Source organism: Euphorbia lathyris, chromosome 4 (assembly GCF_963576675.1).
Source record: "Euphorbia lathyris chromosome 4, ddEupLath1.1, whole genome shotgun sequence".
Lineage (NCBI taxonomy): Eukaryota > Viridiplantae > Streptophyta > Magnoliopsida > Malpighiales > Euphorbiaceae > Euphorbia > Euphorbia lathyris.
In genome coordinates, this window is record NC_088913.1 from 55,972,800 (window position 1) to 55,991,726 (window position 18,927).

An 18,927-nucleotide genomic window follows, 5' to 3' on the forward strand; every position below is an offset into this window, starting at 1 on the left:
CAGTGCAACCTCATGTCGCATTAGAGCGCATTCCACTACAGAATGCGACCCAGAGATACGATATGTATAAATTCAACCAACTTTTACCTCTTGCTGCAACTTTGGTGTCACTTTCTCAGGCACAGAATCATCAAGATGGACAACCTCATCTAATTGCGCAACTTCCTCCTGCACAGAATCGTCTAGTACGACAATAACATTCTGAACCTCCTCATCACCCTTGGTCAAATCATCTTGAACCATAGCTGCCTCCTGTTCCTTTCCATCTTTCATCGGCTCCTCTTGAACCATACCTGCCTCTTGTTCCTTTCCATCTTTCAACCGCCCCTTTTCGACCACTGGCTCCTCCCGAATTTTACTGGTCTCAGCCTCCTCATTCTCCACATTAGCATTGGGTCGACCCATCGCCTTTAATTCTTTTATATCTCCCTCAATCAATGATACCCGTTCATCTAGGTTGTCTAACCTACTGTCGACCTTACTAAATTGTCCCTTGCACCACCTATGATGCCTCTCAAGCACATCCGTTAGAACTTTTTGAAGTTGTTTTATCTCGGTCGTTTGTGACCGTGATGCAATGATATATCTATCAACTTCATCATCCCCTTCCTCACCACCCTCTTCATCATCACCTCCATCACCTCCATCATCCCCCTCCTCCTCATCACCCTCCTCCTCATCAGCTTCAACCTTCTCCTTACCTTTCATTATTGGGGCAAATATTGCATTTATATCAACTTCCCGTCCTTCAACATGGTCCACCAAATACGTGTACCAATCGAACTCTTTCTCTTTATCCTCAACCACAAGACGCGCGTCTGGAGGATCAGCAACCTTACATTGAAAAAAAAATAGCAATGTATTGGTAAACAAATACAAAGTAAAGAGAAACATACGAATCTCATTCCACTTACAGAAAATGTTTCTTTGACTGCTTTGTTTGATGGGACTATTCTCTGGGTCCATCTCAGCAAGCGTGGAAGTGGGTTGCCACTTCTCATTGTGTAATATGCATGAGTCACATTCCACAACTCAAGAATCCAAGTCTGCAAATAAGAGGTATCCCTTGATAAGAATTATAACATTGTCGCATTCCATTTGAATACGCTCGAATGCGACACAGTTTACAATCCAATCATGTCGCATTATATTTGAATGCACTCCAACGCGACAAGGTTAGCAACCCAACCTTGTCGCATTTGAGCGCATTCCATTCTAAATGCGACACAGGTGGAAATTGGGCGCATTCAAACACCAAACATATATACACAAATCATACCTGGAATACGTGTGCAAATCCAATAAGTTGATATGGAACACGTTTCCTATTTCTCGCTGCATTTGCCTCTAATTGCTTCAGTCTTTTGCTAATGGCCCAGTTCAAGAACCTATATGTCTCCTCCCAAGCCAACGTCCCCCATGGAAACTCATTAAACAGTCTTGGATAATCTGCAAGATCCAAAACCCAATCCTTTGCATGCCTCTCGTTAGCATTATCCAATACATTGCCATGCACAAAGTACAACATGGCAATCATCACAGCATCTTGGTTAAATCTGTCAGTCGCATCCTTCTTCTTCCATTGTATACTTTTCAAAACTTCAAAGAAGTGAATTGTCGTTATTGTCTCGTATTGCTTGAAGTACTTATTTCGCAACCTATGCGGCATCTCTAATTCATACATTCTTTCCATGAATTCCCCAATGTTTACCCCAAACCTTAAACCACTTATCAAGCCAAACTCCCAATCTCCAAACCGCATATCAACTCCCCTCACCCTGAACCACATCTCCCTGTGTTTACTTTCTTTATGTTTAATCTCCCGTGATAGGACATGATGCACTATTCCAGAAGAGAAACTAGCAACCTTCATATCCAAATATTGACCAAAACATGTTTTCCTATACATTTCTAACTGCTTTTCACTCAAATACTTCTTTATCATGACCCCAGAATCCACATTAAACCTCACTGTTACTTGAGCATCCGAATTAACCGCCTTGGGATATTTGAAAATGGAACTATGTTTTCTCTTTTTAGATTCACTGGGATCATGCTGTAACAATTTTAAACATACACACATTAAATTCTCTAACAAAACTGACATATTCTATGTATAAGGAATACAATCATGTCGCATTCGTCTGTGAATGCGCTCAAATGCGACAATGTTTCATGGTGTATATTGTCGCATTTGAGCGCATTTAGGTAATAAATGCGACAGTTTAATGGAATGGCTCGTCGCATGTGTCGCATTTAGGTAACAAATGCGACACTATGTTCGCCTATTATACCTTGTCGCATTTGAACGCATTTAGGTAACAAATGCGACCATATCTACATACAGTTAACATACGAGCGCATTCGAGCGCATTCGAGCGCATTTAATCCATTTAATGGCGGTAACAGGGAAGAAGATGATGCATGCTTACCTTATGCTTCGTCCGTCCTTCCTCTTCGCTTGCCGTCGCCGCCATCGCCGTCGCCTTCCGTTTTCTCGCCATCACTTTCGCGCGCAGAAGAAAGAAACGGGAGGTGTCGAGGTAGGAGATGAAAATAAAAATGAAAATGTAGAGAAGAACAACCCGGATTATATATAGTGATGAGTTCAAAACGTAAAATGCAGTTGAAATGAACTGAAAATGAAGAAGATGAACCACAATGAAGTTGAATGGGAAAGGTCAGGTGAGGAAGTGGAAGTGGAAGGAGCGGGAGGTAGGAGATGAACCTTCAAACTAAAATAAGGGTAGTTTTGTCCAAAATGGGTTTATTTGTCTAATTTGGTAAAATGAAAGGAAGGTGGGTTAGATATGTAAAGTGGGGTTCTTCATTGGGTTAGATTAGTAATTATCCCTATATATAAACTGTTTAGATATTAATGCTCAAGAGAGCATTTACTAGTGGTTACCGAGTATTCTGGCCAACAAATATTGGCTTCTTCCTAGAGGATAAGGAAAAGCCGGAAAACTAACAAACCAGACATTTGTGAAGCATTTGGTTTGAAGATTAATTAATCAAGATTGGCAAACGTTTGACAGCGGAAATATAAAATTTTAACCTATTTCCTTAAACCAAGATTCGTTAACCGTTATTTCATACAAAGAATGATAAAAGGAAATACCTTTTAGAAGAACTATCTACTGTTAGTGAAGTGCCCTCAACTCTAGTTCTGAGTTCACGAACACAAACCAAAAGACAAGATCAAACAAGTTAGAATCTCAACCAATGAATAGCAATCAAAATAGATTGTCTCTAACAAATCAACACAAGATCAAGGATAAAGAGAAAGAGATAAAATCGAATGAATGGAAGCAAGAGGTGGAAAATCGATCCTCTACGGTAGGGATCGAATTTCTCTCTCCTTGGGATGGACTAGTGTTGGTCGAAATATGTAGGGGGAGTATTTATAACCTCTTGTATCTAAACCCTAGTTAGATAGAATTACGTTACTAATTAAGAGTTGTATCCGGAATAAAACTCTTATTTATTATTATCTATAATTATATCCAAATATTAATTATAAGATAATATTAACTTATTAATAGAATAATAATTAGAAGTAATATAATCACAATAAACCTTCTGATTTTTATTTTTTTACAGCAAAGAGGAATTTATTGATCGTTTGAAAGCGCATTACATAAGAATTCAGGGGGGTTCGAAAACCAAACCCTATGACCAGGCATAAAATCAGTTGCACGAGCTAACTCGTGGGCAAACTGGTTCGCTGGTCGGGAAATGAAAACAAGGCTACAAATGCCAATTTTGTCCATCAAGGACTTACAATCACCGATGATAACACCTACCAAGGAACTAGGAATAGAGGGACGGGCACAGAGGTGGGAGAGGACTTGAGAGTCTGTCTCCAAGATAACGTTATTCCAACCGTTCCGGTAAACCCAACTCAGCGCCTCTTTGAAGGCCAAAGCTTCAGCAATTAACGCATCCGGTGAGCCTAACTCACGCCATTACCACAGCCGAGGAAGGCGCCTGTATCATTTCTTGCTACAAACCTGTAGCCAACATGGTTCAATTGCTGAAAAACAGCGGCGTCGAACGTAACAGATATCTGATTAGTAGGAGGGGGCTGCCAAAAAGTTCTCTCCAACGGAGTTGAGGGGGATGGGCACATACTTGCCATACGGGCTTGATGCCAAGCCGACAGGTAGCTGGTGCCTTTGTTAAGCAGCATCGAGGGGATAGTGTACCTGTTGTTCCACTGCCACTGGTTTCGATCCGACCAAATACACCAGCAAACTACAGCAGCTAGGTCCAGTTCCTATCGTAAGAAGTGTTGCTTCAAGTGGCACCAAAAGGAGGGAAAATCATGGTGCAGTCGGCTCAAGTCCCCTATTGGGGTTATGCTCCACATTTGTCAGGCCTTTGAGCAGGAGACTAAGGCATGAAAGGTGTCTTCAAGGTGGGAGTTACACCAAGAACAAACACTATCCACCGGAACATGACGAGAAATAAGAGCTTGTTTACTCGGAAGGCACCCAGTCAACGCTCTCTAGAGTAAATCCTTCACTTTAGGCGGGACCAATAAATTCCACACTGAGTTCCAATTTATGGGGTATTGATGAGGCGTAATCCCATTAGAGAGTTTCCGATAGCCACTTTTCACACAATCCCATTGATGAGGCGTAATCCCATTAGAGAGTTTCCGATAACCTTCTAATTAAATTGTCCTATAATTAATTTAATCCACAATTATAATCTAATTAAAATTGTCAAAATTAAATTAATCCCACATATGTCTAATACACATGGATTTCGCCCCCCTATATTTGGGCCTTAGTTGGGCTTCCATCAATTAATTAATATTCATTCCTCTTTTTGGTTCCAAGTCTTATGTGTGACCCATTAGGTTCTTATTATCACTAGCCGTATACAACCATTAAATTAATTTCCCAAAATTACATTTAATCTTTCTATAACGGAATGAGTGTGAGGACTGTGATAGGCAGAACCGTAAACATTCCCCCAGAGTTATAAGAAGACAGTTTGATTCCGTCGTTGACCTTTCCGTATTAGTTACAGTATAATTCGATTCTTTATCAACTACATCCTTGAACAAAATCTTATGACTACGAATTATGTCAAGTCACATATAGCGAGACGTTCGTTTTACTTGTACAGGCCGAGTTAACTCCGAATAGATAGGTTAAGTGAAATCTCTATTTCAAATCTTAAGCTATCACCTTGCAAGGATTTAGAGTCAAGTCTTCCACAAGCGATCCTTTGACGTATCTCCCATTTATCAGGAGTGACAAATGCTCAATCCAATGTTAACTATCCTGCAATTACTTCCTGTGATACCCAACGCCTGCCCGCACACACCCCAGAGTCATCTCTGTTATGGATCGTGTTTGAACAGAGTCAAAGCATCACATTCCATAATCCAGAATCACTAATTAACATTCCTTTGAGTCTGAGGATTACTTATACCTATTAATACCAATGTGATGAACAGGTGACAAGGATAAATTCATCCATCCTGTTATCTCAAGTCGGTTCCCCAATCCTAATGAACTCCTTCATTGGATTCATGTAACTGTCCAGATATCTTCATATCTGAAGCTTGTGAGATCAGCTCTTTATCTCGACAGAAAACATTGTTACATGCAAGTCTCTACATTATTATGTCAATCCATATTCAAAACATATTACTTGACTTGTGGTGGTTTTAAGTTTATTAGTTTATTTTGTTTTGTCTCACTTCATGCTTGTATGGACACTTTATAATCACTTTAAATAAACTTAGGGATTTCCTTTTATCAGACTTATTTAGTTCTTAAAAGTAAATGTCTTTATACAGTTTGAAAACCATATCTTATTAAAACAAATGATATAAAGAACAATTCATTTACAGCTGGTTTATATCCTAGAACAATTGACTGTAGGACACTAAACCCCAACACATTAAGTATAGTTCATGTATTTGATGCTTTAGCTTTGCTCCAGATGTTCAATGTGCATGATCCTATGGGCCCGTCCTCAATTAGTCGTGGTCCCAGGGCCCACTGACTATAAGTGAGTTCTAGCAAACCATTACGACCCCCAACTGATACGAGTTAGTTCAGCCTTCTCTAGGAGAGACGAACAACCTGTAGATAACTTCTGCTCTTACCATCAGCATATTAATATCATAAGCTCGAGGCATGGTTCAAGTCATCCTCTGCTGCTTATTATATTCCTTGATCTCGAGTAAACTGACAAACAGATAAGCAACTTACTTGTCAGTGTATGGCCATACACTTTTGAGTTTAACTCGTCAAGAGGCCGGTGATATCTTCTCACTGTTAGGGAGTGGTAATCCCCTCACTTCAACTATCAGTAACTACGTGTTCACTGATTCACCCAACGTACCCATATTTGGCATCCTGTTACGGACTTGTTAGGCGTACATCAAAGTGAACCAGATTCCACGTTGTATAATATAATGAAATTGGGTCTAAAGATTACTGAGATCTACATTATGGAAAGACCAACGACATTTCAACCATGTGTCTTTCAAGAGCGGATCGACCCAGCCCCATGTTAAGCAACACGTATTTACATTCATATCTTACTATACAAGTGCCACACTTGTGCAATCTACACAACTTGTGCAAATATCGAATGTAAAAGCATATGTCATATTCATTCCCATGAGTAGGACTAGCTTCGGGTAAGTTTATGATTTCAATTAATGGATACTCCATTCACTATACTATAGCACAAGATATAAAAATTCGAATGAATTAATGCCTTAATCATAAAAACACAAGACAATGTACTACAACAAAGATACATCAATGTCTAATGCAGTGCGTGAACCATTATGCCTAAGAACTAGGGCACACCAACAATCAACATCATCTACTAGCATCCCGGTGGAAAGCACATCTTGTCAACTTCCATATTTACTCGATCTGTATCCAGGTAATCTCTCCATTCCCAATCTTACACCCCCCATCTTCTGATTCTTCTTCCTCTTCATATCCCACTACACTTGTGGACTCCATCTTGGGTTCTGCCACTCGGAATGTTCCTTTAGATTCTGAAAAAATGGACACGGATCCTCTAGTTTTGCAATGAACTTCATCACCTGCTATGCCATCCACACATGTGCCAATCTCTGGGTTTGATAACATGACCGCTATGCCTATCGATTCTCCGGACCTCACCTCATCAGCTACAACTGACTCCTCTACTACACCAGGACTGAATACTTCAACTGCCCATATGACACCTATCACAACACAGTCTATAGTACACAAAGTTGTGCCAACTTCATCAACCACTCCATTCCTTATAGTTGGTACACAGTCTCATTCCATGTCCACAACATTGGTTGGTCCAGTCAGCATAACATGCAACTTCGTCATTCCACACTACATTCTAGAGGGCGGTTTGAGGGTCTTCTTACCACGAATCCCAGTGGCACAATTGATCACACTTGTTTTAGCAAGGCAAACAAGCTCCTAGAGTGGCGCAAGGCAATGTTTGAAGAGATTCAAGCACTTCTTGACAATGGCACCTGACAACTAGTTCCTCGTCATTGACATCAACATGTCATTACTTCTCGGTGGTTATTTCACACAAAGAAGAAATCAGATGGAACCATTGGTAGGCACAAAGCTCGATTAACCTTCTAGGTGGCATGGGGATTCACCTCGCAAGCAGGCATCGACTATAAAGAGATGTCCAGTCCCATGGTCAAAGCTACAACTATCAGACCGGTCTTTGTTATTGCAATAGCTAATGGTTGATTCATTAATCAACTTGATGTCTCAAATGCGTTTCTTCATGGGAACTTGTCTGAGACTATTTTTATGGAACAACCATAAGGGTTCAAAGATGAAGACAAACTGGAACATGTCTGTCTTCTAAAAAAGAGTCTCTATGGATTAGAACATGCACCACATGAATGGTTCACTTGTCTCTGAACGTTCTTACTCTCACTTGGTTTCAAGATGTCACAGGCTGACAACTCTCTATTCATTAGGCGTACTGAAACTGAGAAGACCTACATACTATGTTATGTGGATGATATCATCATCATGGGCAATATTCCCGCCCACATGACCAGCACCATTACAGCCATTGGACGGGAATTCCCCATTCACAATCTCAGCAAGACATAATATTTTTTTGGCATTGAGATTCAGTATGAGAAGGATGGTATTCATATGTGCCAGGCCAAGTATGTGGCTAACATTCTCGATAGGTTTAAGATGATTGACTCTAAAACCTATCGAGAATGTTAGCCACATACTTGGCACCAACTTGTCCTCTGGTGATGAATATAGAAGCATTGTGGGAGCAATTTAGTATTTAACATTCACTCGTCCTAGTATTGCATTTGTAGTCAACAAGCTATATCAGTTTATTCACTGTCCCACTAATGAGCATTGGAAGAGGGCCAAACGGGTTATTTGCTACATTCAAGGAAACACATCCGATTTTGGAATAGTCATGTCTACTAAACCTATAGATCACATTCACTGTTACTCTGACATCGATTAGGGTAGGTGCCCTGATGACATAAGATCAACGGGTGCATTCTGTGTCTATCTTGGCTCCAGCATTGTCTTATGACAGACTCGCAAACAACTAACAATTGCTCGATCCTCTACTGGAAGTAAATATAAAGTTGTTGCTAATGCCACAACTGAGCTCCTATGGTTTCGAGCATTGCTCTCGGACTTGCGGTTTCCACTTCCTACACTTGTTCAGCTTTAGAGTGATAACGTTGGGGAAATCTATTTCACTTCAAATCATGTGTTTTATGCTCGAACAAAACATATTGAGCTTGATTATCATTTTATTCGTGAACAAGCTCAAAGTAGATTCCTCAACGTCCGCTTCATTCCAACTAATAATCAAGTTACGGATATTCTTACTAAGTCGCTAGCTAATGCCCGCTTTACTATCCTCCGTCCTCACCTCTTTGTTCATGCTCGCCGTGGGCTTGAGCGGGTGTGAAAGATAATGCCACTCCATCCACTTAACTTTAAAATTATCCGTTCACCGCATCCAACTTTTCCAACCCCAAAACAATCAGACCCTTAGCCTTTGTGTGGGAGTTTGGAGGTTAATGGAGGGGAGAGTTAAAGGAGGTAACGGAAAGGGAAGGGAAGTGATGGAACGGAAAATTAACAATTAACATTGTTTGGGAGTTTATAGGATGTAAATGATGTTAAATGTTTAACCTTGTTTGGGAGTTTAAATATGGAAGGCATGGAAAGTTAAATTTAGCATGCAGAGACAAGAAATTTTAAAAAAGTTTACATTACTCCCATTAACCTCCAATTTGGAGGTTAGAGTTTGGAGGTTAGAGGAAGTAAACATTTAACCCCATTAACCTCCATTTACTCTCAAAAAATAAAGGGAAAATTACAAAACTAGGTCAAATGGGAGGCCCATTTACATATTTAACCCATTTACTCAACCTATTACATATCTAGACTCATTTTGTGTGACTTTCCCGTAATACCCCTACCCTTCCCACTTCCCCTCACTCTATCGGTTTCTCTCCCCTGTTCTCCTTGGTGCGCGAAAACGGTTTGGCTCCTCCATTAATGATTTGAAGACTTTTGATCTTCCTATTTGCCTTTAAATTGCATGAAATCTGCACCATGTTTCCAAATCACAATGAAGTTCTCTTTTCATCTCTTGATTCTGCAACTTCCTCACCCTAGAAAACGAAGTCATGGTTCTTCATCTTCTTGTTCGTTAATTGGTTTCTTTCTTCTTGTTACCATTCCAGAAATGGTTATTCTACGTTATTTCCGTCGTTCTTCCCAGTTTATCATACTGTTAGGAGCGAAAAATGTAAGTATCTGCTGTTTTTCCTGCGTTTTCCATGAATTCACTTCGCGTAGTCGATGAATTCGCGGAGATCTGCGAAGAGAACGAGCCTGAAACTTGATGATCTACTTCGCGAATCGATGAATTCGCGACGTTCTGCGAAGAGAAAGAGTCTGAAACGTATGGATCTACCTCGCGAATCTATTAGTTCGCGAAGTCTGCGAATAGATCCTTACGTTTCAGACCTCGCAGACTTCGCGAAAGCATCGATATGCGACGTAGATAGTCACATTTCAGACCTCGCAGACTTCGGGAAAGAATCGTTATGCGAAGTAAAATCACCTCTTCCCATGCACATTTACATTCGCATGCTTCGCTAATTTTCATTTCGCGAATCCAAAATCGTCCTTTTTCATAACTAACACGGTTAATTTTTTCTGTAGATGGTTGAATACGTAACATCCCTTTCTGGAAGGCGGCGTACTGGGCTGCAGGGAAGATGATTTTCCTTCCTGTATAGGGATGAACTTCCCCAAGATTGACACATTCACTCCTGAAATGATTCGTTAGGAGAGATTGTGTCAATCTCGGGGTGCACCATGGGACACGTCCATCCTATGGTGCCAATCTTCAAAGTGGACCTAACTTAATCCGGTGCCAATTTTAAAGCGGATGAGTAATCTTCGTTTCAAAATTGGTACCGGATTAGTTATTGTGGCAATTTTGTTGTAAATTTTGATAATGTTATGATTTGAATGTTGTTATTGTGGCAATCTTTTTGTAAATTTTGATAATGTTATGATTTGAATGTTAGAATCCGTTATTGTTTGCCCTTTTTTGTTATATACTACTTCGCGAATTAGCTTCAAAACACATCCAGGCTTCGCATATGCGAACTAAATTCATCAAGCAAACTCAAACATTTACTTCGCAGACTTCGCATAGTATGGAATATGCGAAGTCAGACGGGATGGGGCGAGCCGCGCGTAAATATTGGGGGTATTTTTGGAAAGTCACACAAAATGAGTCTAGATATGTAATAGGTTGAGTAAATGGGTTAAATATGTAAATAGGCCTCCCATTTGACCTAGTTTTGTAATTTTCCCAAAAATAAATCCCAAACAAGGTTAACTGAATACTTAACCTTCCATTACTTCCATTTACTCGCATTAACCTCCTCTCAGCGCTTAAGTATGGTCGATGTCTCTGCCCAATAGTTGCTCGTTCCATTTGAACGCTAATCGTATTACAGCCATAACTTGGAGGGAGATGAGTCCGCAGAACGAACCTCAAAGGGAGACCTTAGTGGAGGCGGCGTTGAGGGTTCTTAACACAGCGGACCCATATGAGAAGGCGATGCTAGGTGATTTGGTTGCTACTCAGTGGCTGCAAGGTACCATTTCTCAAGCTTACCTTCCATCCCTCGACCTTCCTGTGCCAGATCGTCCAGCCAGGCTCACCAATGTATGAATTTTCTTTTTCAAGTAACTGTAATTGGTGTTTGTAATCTACTCATCACATGTTCGATGAAATGCGTGAATGAGAAATTTGATGCAGGTTAAGTTGTTGGCACCAGGTTTGATGCCAAAACTAGGGAAAGCTGGTAGTTTGCAGAGTAGACAGGCCATTGTACATAGCCTTGTCCACACTGAAAGTTGGGCTATTGATTTGTCTTGGGTACCTTCTTCTTCTTTGTTTTTTTTTTTTCTTTTTTTCATTTGCTTTTAGTTTTCTTTGCAACAGTTCTTTTCCAGTCAATTTTGACGCAGTAAATAATATCTGTATGTATATATCCTGCTTTGCTTGTTGTTTCTTCAATGTTGTTGGTTTAAACTTGACAATATGCGTTTTGTAAAGGCCTAGGTAGGTGCATTCACCATTTCTCCATGCTTGTCTGTTGTAGCCTAAGCACAGCCCTAGATTTTTAGGGAGGAAGATCAATAGTTTTGAGCTTGATGATGAAGGTATCGTGAGATTAACAACCTTGGCGTGACTGTTGACATTCATTTGCCTTGATTAAAATGCAGAGTGCCTGCTACAATGAGTGAAATCTGTTCTTTCCACAAACACACTCAGATAACGTAATAAATGCTCTCAAACTCTAAAAATCCAACCCTTCCCTCAATAAATGAAGAGCTATTTATAGCTTTTGAGGATGGAGGTTACTTTGTATAACTGGACATTAAACCATGTTTAGTGGGGATTTGGTGGTAACGGTTAAGGATGAGGTGGAGGGTTAATTATGTGTATATGGGTTATATCATTGTCAATTTTAAGTTAGTAATCCATTTTAGCCATATTTCTCTCTGACGTATAAGATTAGCTTCAGTAATGTGTTCAATTGTTCATAACTTTTTCAATATGGCTATGATTTAGATCCTTTCTTTTCTTTGCCAACAGACCTTTTATGGAATAAATTATTTATAGGGCAAAGTATAAAAAAAAATGTCCATGGTTTGCCCTATTTGGAAACAGAGGTCTGTGTTTAGAGGTATGTGGTATTTTTTTTTTATATATATAAAACCAAGTATTTGAAATTACATTGTTAAGTTTCCATGATGATTAAAAGCATTTTTATTTTTATTTTAAATTACATTTACATATTGATAAAACACAGATAAACTGTCAAATTAGTTCAATTTTCTTTTTCAAGTAACCTTAAAATGAACTTAAATATCAATTTAGTTCATAAACTGTCAAATTAGTAAAAAACGTAAAATGTCCACACTATCATGTATGGTTTCGATAAAAATGCTCTTGGTTGTAATCAGAATTTAAGTGTGTAATTTGTAATACTTTGTTTTGTAAATAAAACATACCACATACCTCTATTTGCAAACTTTTAAACCACAGGCCTCCATTTGCAAATTGGGCAAACCATGTACAATGTTTTAGTACTTTTCCCTTATTTATATCCATGAATTATGTAATGGATATTTGCATGGCTCAAGGGAAGTTTATCATTTTGTTTTATTTGATGCAAAGGCTTTGCAAGAAGCAAGAGACAAGATTGTTTTCTTATTTATGTTTCATTGGCATTTATTCTAACACTTTGGGTCCATTTCTGTTTGTTGTAGGATATAATTGTTCGTTTCGGTAAGCAAGAAGCAATGCCAAGGGACTTCTTCACAGATTTTGTGAAGGTTGCTCAGGATGAGTGCAGACATTTCACTCTCCTTGCGAAACGTCTTAAGGAACTAGGTTCTTCTTATGGAGCATTACCAGTTCATGATGGCCTGTGGGATTCTGCCATTGCTACATCTAAGGACCTACTGGCACGATTGGCAATAGAGCACTGCGTCCATGAGGTGCGTGTATATAAATATTTTATATTTTCTTTTCTGCTTTTGTCATCTATAATGCAGTTAGTGCTACTATTTTAAACTGAATTCTGGTTTGCTATTTATTTTCAGTGGCATGTGAATACACACATTCTTGTTTTCATGAATTATGCAAGGCATACTATTGTATAAAAAAATGTGTTCAATATTTGGTTCAAAAAAGTGTCTACCATTGGCATTATGGTTTGCTGATACTGCCATATCTTTGTCATTGATATTTGTAATTGTTGCGTTAAAAGGGATGCGATAAGTTATAGGATAGGATCAGGGAGTAGTACATAAATGGAGCCTGTTGAAGTAAGGAGGCGAACACAATATTTTTGGCCCTTGTACTTGGCCAAATTTCAGCTTTTGCGATTGGACTTAAAGTTGATAAGATCTAATCCCTGAACTTGGATTTTTGTTAAAATTTAGCTCTTAATGGATGGAATTGTCACGTTCGAACTCTACATGCCTTGAACATGGACCAAAAATCTTGTTTTTTATAGAGCTATTTTGTAGAAAATGGGGGTTCAAACCCATCCAAAAATGTTGGATTTTGTTGGCATTTGTTGACTAAATAGTGCGAAAAAGATTATAGGCTCATACAAATACCTGTACACAGTACCCATAATTCTGTTTCTTTAGTGAAGATAATAGTTGCTTGTAACTAAAATTTTCTAACTTTTATGCATGTATATTTTATTGAGTGTTGAAAAGATAAGTTGGATGAATTGATTTTATATTTTTATTAAATATGCAGGCAAGGGGACTAGATGTGCTGCCAACAACAATATCTCGATTCCGAAATGGAGGTGACAATGAAACTGGTGATTTACTAGAGAGAGTGGTGTACCCTGAAGAGATTACCCATTGTGCAGCTGGTGTGAAGTGGTTTAAGTATTTATGCTTGAGGTCAACACACCAGGCTCCTGATTTTGAAGGCGAAACTGGAATTACAGTGGAGGAGGAGAGTGAAGAGATAATTCATAAGTTTCATGCTATAGTGAGAGCACACTTCAGAGGACCATTAAAACCACCCTTCAATGAGGAAGCTAGGAAAGCTGCTGGATTTGGTCCTCTTTGGTACGAACCACTTGCTGTCAAACATATCGATGCATAAACCCTCCCGTGATGGCAGACCACATCAAAATCTCAACCAAAAACATGATTTCACAACCTTAGTTCAGTTTAGACCATAGACCCTTACTCTTCTGCTAAGGAAGAAAAGCTCCAAGTTGACAGAGAAATGGTGATAGAGAATGGGCTGGGGATATCTTGGATCATGAGCCTAAACTAATGAGCATTTACCCTATGAGGACCAAGGGTCTCTGGTCTAAACTGAACTAAAGTTGTGAAATTATGGTTTTGGTTGATGATTTTGATGCGGTGTAAACTGAACTGAAGTTTTGAAATCATGCTTTGGAGGGATATGGGGGTTGAGAGGAGGCTTGAGCACCCACTAGTAGCTGGAAAACTCCATTGAATTTGTGTATAGAGCTTCAATTTTTAGGGTAAAGGCACTCGTTAATCACCTATACTTGTTGGAACACCTGTGAATCCTGGATTTGTCACTTTCTAAGATTCAGTCATGCTTAATTCTTCTAGATTTGACAATTCTTCCCTTTGGAACAGTTGGGGATTTCCCATTTCAGATAAGGCTGAGAATTAGCTTTTTGTCTATTTTAGACTTCACTTTGAAGTGTTTCAAGATGGGAGTAATCAGCATTCCATAAGAGAATTTGGCATTGGCTTTGAGATGAGTCAAAAACTCTATCATGAGAAATGGCAAATTCATTTTCATCATATTTATTATGCTCCAAATCAGCAGTGTGAAGAATGGGTGAGATATGAAGAATTGAGTTTCTCAGGAATATGATGGTTGTCAGGAAATTTGAACGTATCTCGGATGAATTCATCAATGTGATATTCTCCTACAGAGCTCAAATTTCCAAACCTGGAAATTTTAATCCCATCTGTAATTTCTAGAGAATCAGTTATTGATATGTACATTTATTTGGTAACTTTTTCAGTCAAATTGGCATAGTATTCCTTAACTAATCTGGGGTATTCATCACATTCGAAAGCCAGCAATATACCGCGCCAAAGTTGCTTACCACGAAGAGCCGAGTTGAAGTCTATTAAATGTCTGAAATCCATAATCTGAACTTTTTTGGCTTGCATTATCAGAGGCCACCTACTGATAAGGAATTTAACATTTTAAGTGACATCACATAAAACCGGCTATCCTTTCGAATCGATCTGCAATTCTTTATCTTATTGGCTATCACATTATACTGAGCTTCTTTTATCCATGAGGATTCATTTCACCAATTGATGATAACTGTGTATTTTGAACTTGGTCTAGACTTTATTTGGCCGGATTTTTCATGATGGCCAGATGTTCAGTTTATGCTTCTAGAAAAATATCTCATCTAAATCGGAGCACTGAATTCTATTCTAATTAGAAATCTCGCGTCAGCGGAGATTACTCTTATTTTAGAGAAATCGGATCTCTTTATTACTAAAGAGACATTCTCTTATTTTACTAAAGAGACAGTCTCTTATTCAGGCTAAGAGTTCCTTCCGAAACAATAAAGATGGAAAAAAGATGGAAAGTCCAGTTCTACTCTGAATAAGATTCTTGGAAGCGTATATATGTGAAGTTCTCGAGTCCTCAAGGTATATAATATTACATTCTACTCGTTAGATTAATTAATATTGTTTTATTGATTAATAGTTATTTCAAAGCCTAAACTGACTTGAGCGTTGGAGAATCTTCCGCCCGATCCTGACTCGGATCTTTCTCGAAGACTATTCAAATCTATTTGGTAAGAATTTTTACCAATGTTATCTAACAACATACTTGATTAACACTTTTTTTATGCATCATCTCAAATATCTAAATTGCTAAGAAGTGATCTTCTTCCAAATTTCCGTCTTAAATGAAAAAAAGAAGATGATTTTTCTGTATAGACATGTCAAGAGACGGGTTTTTATTAGGGGGAATAAGGGTCAAATTTAACTCTAACGTTTTAGAAGTATAAATTTAGCTTTAATATATAAAATGTTGCAAATTTAATCCCAATGTTTCGAGGAAAGATTAACTTTTAGATCTACGTTACCGAAAATTTGAAAAGACTGGTTGAAATGTTATTTAACTATTACTTGAGATCTTTAAAAAATCAATTACGTCTAACATATTTAGTGTATTATTAACACAATTATAAAAAATCTGTTAAAATGCTAATAACCAAGTCTTCCATGTATAAGTTAATTACAATATATATATATATATAACTACTTCAATTTATCGATAAAATGTGAGTCAAACCAGTCCTTTTTAAATTTTCAGTAATATAGGGTTAAAAATGATTGTTCTTAAAAAAATTTAGGTTCAAATTTGTACGTATAACTAAATTTACACTTTCTTTCAAACGGTTAAAAATAAATTTGAGTAGAGGGATTGATATTAAAGATATAAGGAATAAGTTGCCAAAAAGAGTGATCCACATTTTTTGAATGCCACATAAGCATAATGGACTATTAATTTAGAGATTAAGTAGAAAATTAAGAGTAGTATGTGTACGGTCAAATGGTAAGATACATAGTGTAGATTCATGGCTTAACTCATTATTTGTGCTTCATCTATTCAAAATTTTGTTATTTTACTATTAATTTATTATTTTTTCGCATTTGGTCCCTAATATGTTCCAATTGATAAAATTTCACTCAAATTTGAAGGGATATACACTAAAACTTTTATTCTATTAATCACCTATTTTGACACTTAAAATTAATGGATTTTAATTTAAGGATTTGTTTTTTACTTTTTACTTTTAAAAAATAAATTAATTATTATTTTTACATAAGAAAACCTATGTAACAAACAAAATTTAAACATGTCACGTGTCAAAATATCACTTATTAAAGGGATAACGGTTCTGTCAAGATTTCATCTAAATTAAGTGAATTTTTCACCATTTGTGATAGGTTATGGGTGAGATATGACCAAATTATAAGTTATTGTACAAATGACAGTAGGCAAATAGTGTTTAAATCTTATATTTGTTAAATTGTTAATAACGTTTTCATATATGTGATGTGATTTTCTCCAAGATTTTTGCAATTAGTCTACTAATACATATATGGAGAAAAAGTTTAAAGATTTATATAATTTTGGTTAGAGGGTAACAACTTGCGGATGAATTTCTCATTGAATGTGAAAGATAATAAAATTTGAGAACTCATTCATGAATATGTTTTATCAATGAATTTCTTTATACTAAAGTAAACAAAACTTCTATTATCTTAAATATAGAAAAATTTATTCTTTGATTATAATTTCCCACTTAAAAATTTATATGTATATTATTTTTGAAGTAGAAAAATATTTATTTGTCGATATTTGTGCGTCCCTAATTTTCTTTTACTATAGGATTATTATAATTAACCATGGCTAAACCCATAATTTATAAGCCCTTAAATCTTTTGCATTTTAAGAATTGAGCTTCTTATAATTTATTTTTCAGATTAAACTTTTGAATTTTAATTTTTATACATATTGATCCCCTAGGCTTGTCAATAAGGTGGGTAATGCCCTATTAGGGTCGGGGAATCCCCAATACCCATTTTTATAGAGCTATGGATGGGAAGGAAAATTATCTTCATTCCGCTGATGAGTTGGGGACGGTAATCACTATCCCCGTCCCATGAAGATCCTCAATCCATTACCGTTAGGGTTACCATAAATATATTTATTAAAATATAATATTGATATAAAAATTTATATTTTATATTTTATATATATATATTAAATACTAATATGATTTGCAGAAGAAAAAAAATCCTAAAATGCAATTATATCATATGGTCTATTAAATCCATTTTGAATAGAATTACAACTTTTGTCTACTTCAATTAAATTCTAAACAAATGAAACTTGCTAATTTCTATTATTATATTATAATAAAATTTCAATTCTGATTAGGATTATGAAAATTCAAACTTATAAATGGAAAGTCTTAGTCCATAATTTTCGCTCGATTCATTAGATTGGCATGCTCATCTCTATTATTCATTTAATAAGGCAAGTTGATTTAATTCTCCTCATCTATGTTTTTTTATTTGCTGTTTGTGTTTAATCATCATCAGAGGTTACATAATTTTATGTTTATTTTTGTTTAAATAAATTACATTTAGTAAATCGTATATATTTTATATTAGTTTAGAAAAAAAATTATAAAATGGGACATGTCCATTACCTATTGGTACGGAGACAGTGACAAATTTATCCTCATTTTTCTCAACGGAGCGGTGATGGAAAATCCCCATTACGAATGGGGATGGGGATGGAATTGGTCGCCCCATCCCCCAACCCGCCCCATTGACAAGCTTAGATCCCCCTCACTAACAACTCAAATATCTCATTAACGGTTCCATTAACTAAGCCGTTGTTAGTGATGAGTTTAATGAGTGTGAAAATTAAAAATTAGAAGGTTAACCAAGAAAAATTATAAAGATTTCAGTCTTAAATATGATTTTTTGCCTATACTAACAAAAAAAATATGGATACTCAATTTATTATAAAATGATATAATTTTTTAGTAGTCATTTTTATGTAATTCGTTTTGAAATGGAATTTCAAAGTCAATTAATTCAAATGATATTGTTTAAAGTTAAAAACGCACAATCATGAACCTTTTATTATTTGTTTTAATTTTTTTAATCGTTGGATATATATGTATTCAAAAATTAGGAAAAAAAATTAAATTTTCTATTATTTATAAAAATAAATAAATGTCAAAATACG

The 18,927-nt window shown here is 36.9% G+C and overlaps 1 protein-coding gene across 1 annotated transcript; it reads left to right on the plus strand.

Moving 5' to 3' along the window:
* Nucleotides 1-10,956: 10,956 nt before the first annotated feature.
* LOC136226948 (uncharacterized) lies at nt 10,957-14,798 on the plus strand. Its single transcript, XM_066015656.1, has 4 exons — nt 10,957-11,259; nt 11,353-11,472; nt 12,873-13,103; nt 13,879-14,798. Exons 1-4 carry the CDS (start codon nt 10,996-10,998, stop codon nt 14,236-14,238), a joined length of 975 nt encoding a protein of 324 aa, XP_065871728.1. The 5' UTR covers nt 10,957-10,995; the 3' UTR covers nt 14,239-14,798.
* Nucleotides 14,799-18,927: the final 4,129 nt, after the last annotated feature.

What these genes read in the sequence shown, in the direction of transcription:
- LOC136226948 (XM_066015656.1), top strand. Translation starts at nt 10,996, where the DNA reads ATGTCTCTGCCCAATAGTTGCTCGTTCCATTTGAACGCTAATCGTATT. An exon ending in GTCCAGCCAGGCTCACCAAT is followed by an intron (nt 11,260 to 11,352) that starts GTATGAATTTTC and finishes AATTTGATGCAG; the next exon opens with GTTAAGTTGTTGGCACCAGG. An exon ending in GGGCTATTGATTTGTCTTGG is followed by an intron (nt 11,473 to 12,872) that starts GTACCTTCTTCT and finishes TGTTTGTTGTAG; the next exon opens with GATATAATTGTTCGTTTCGG.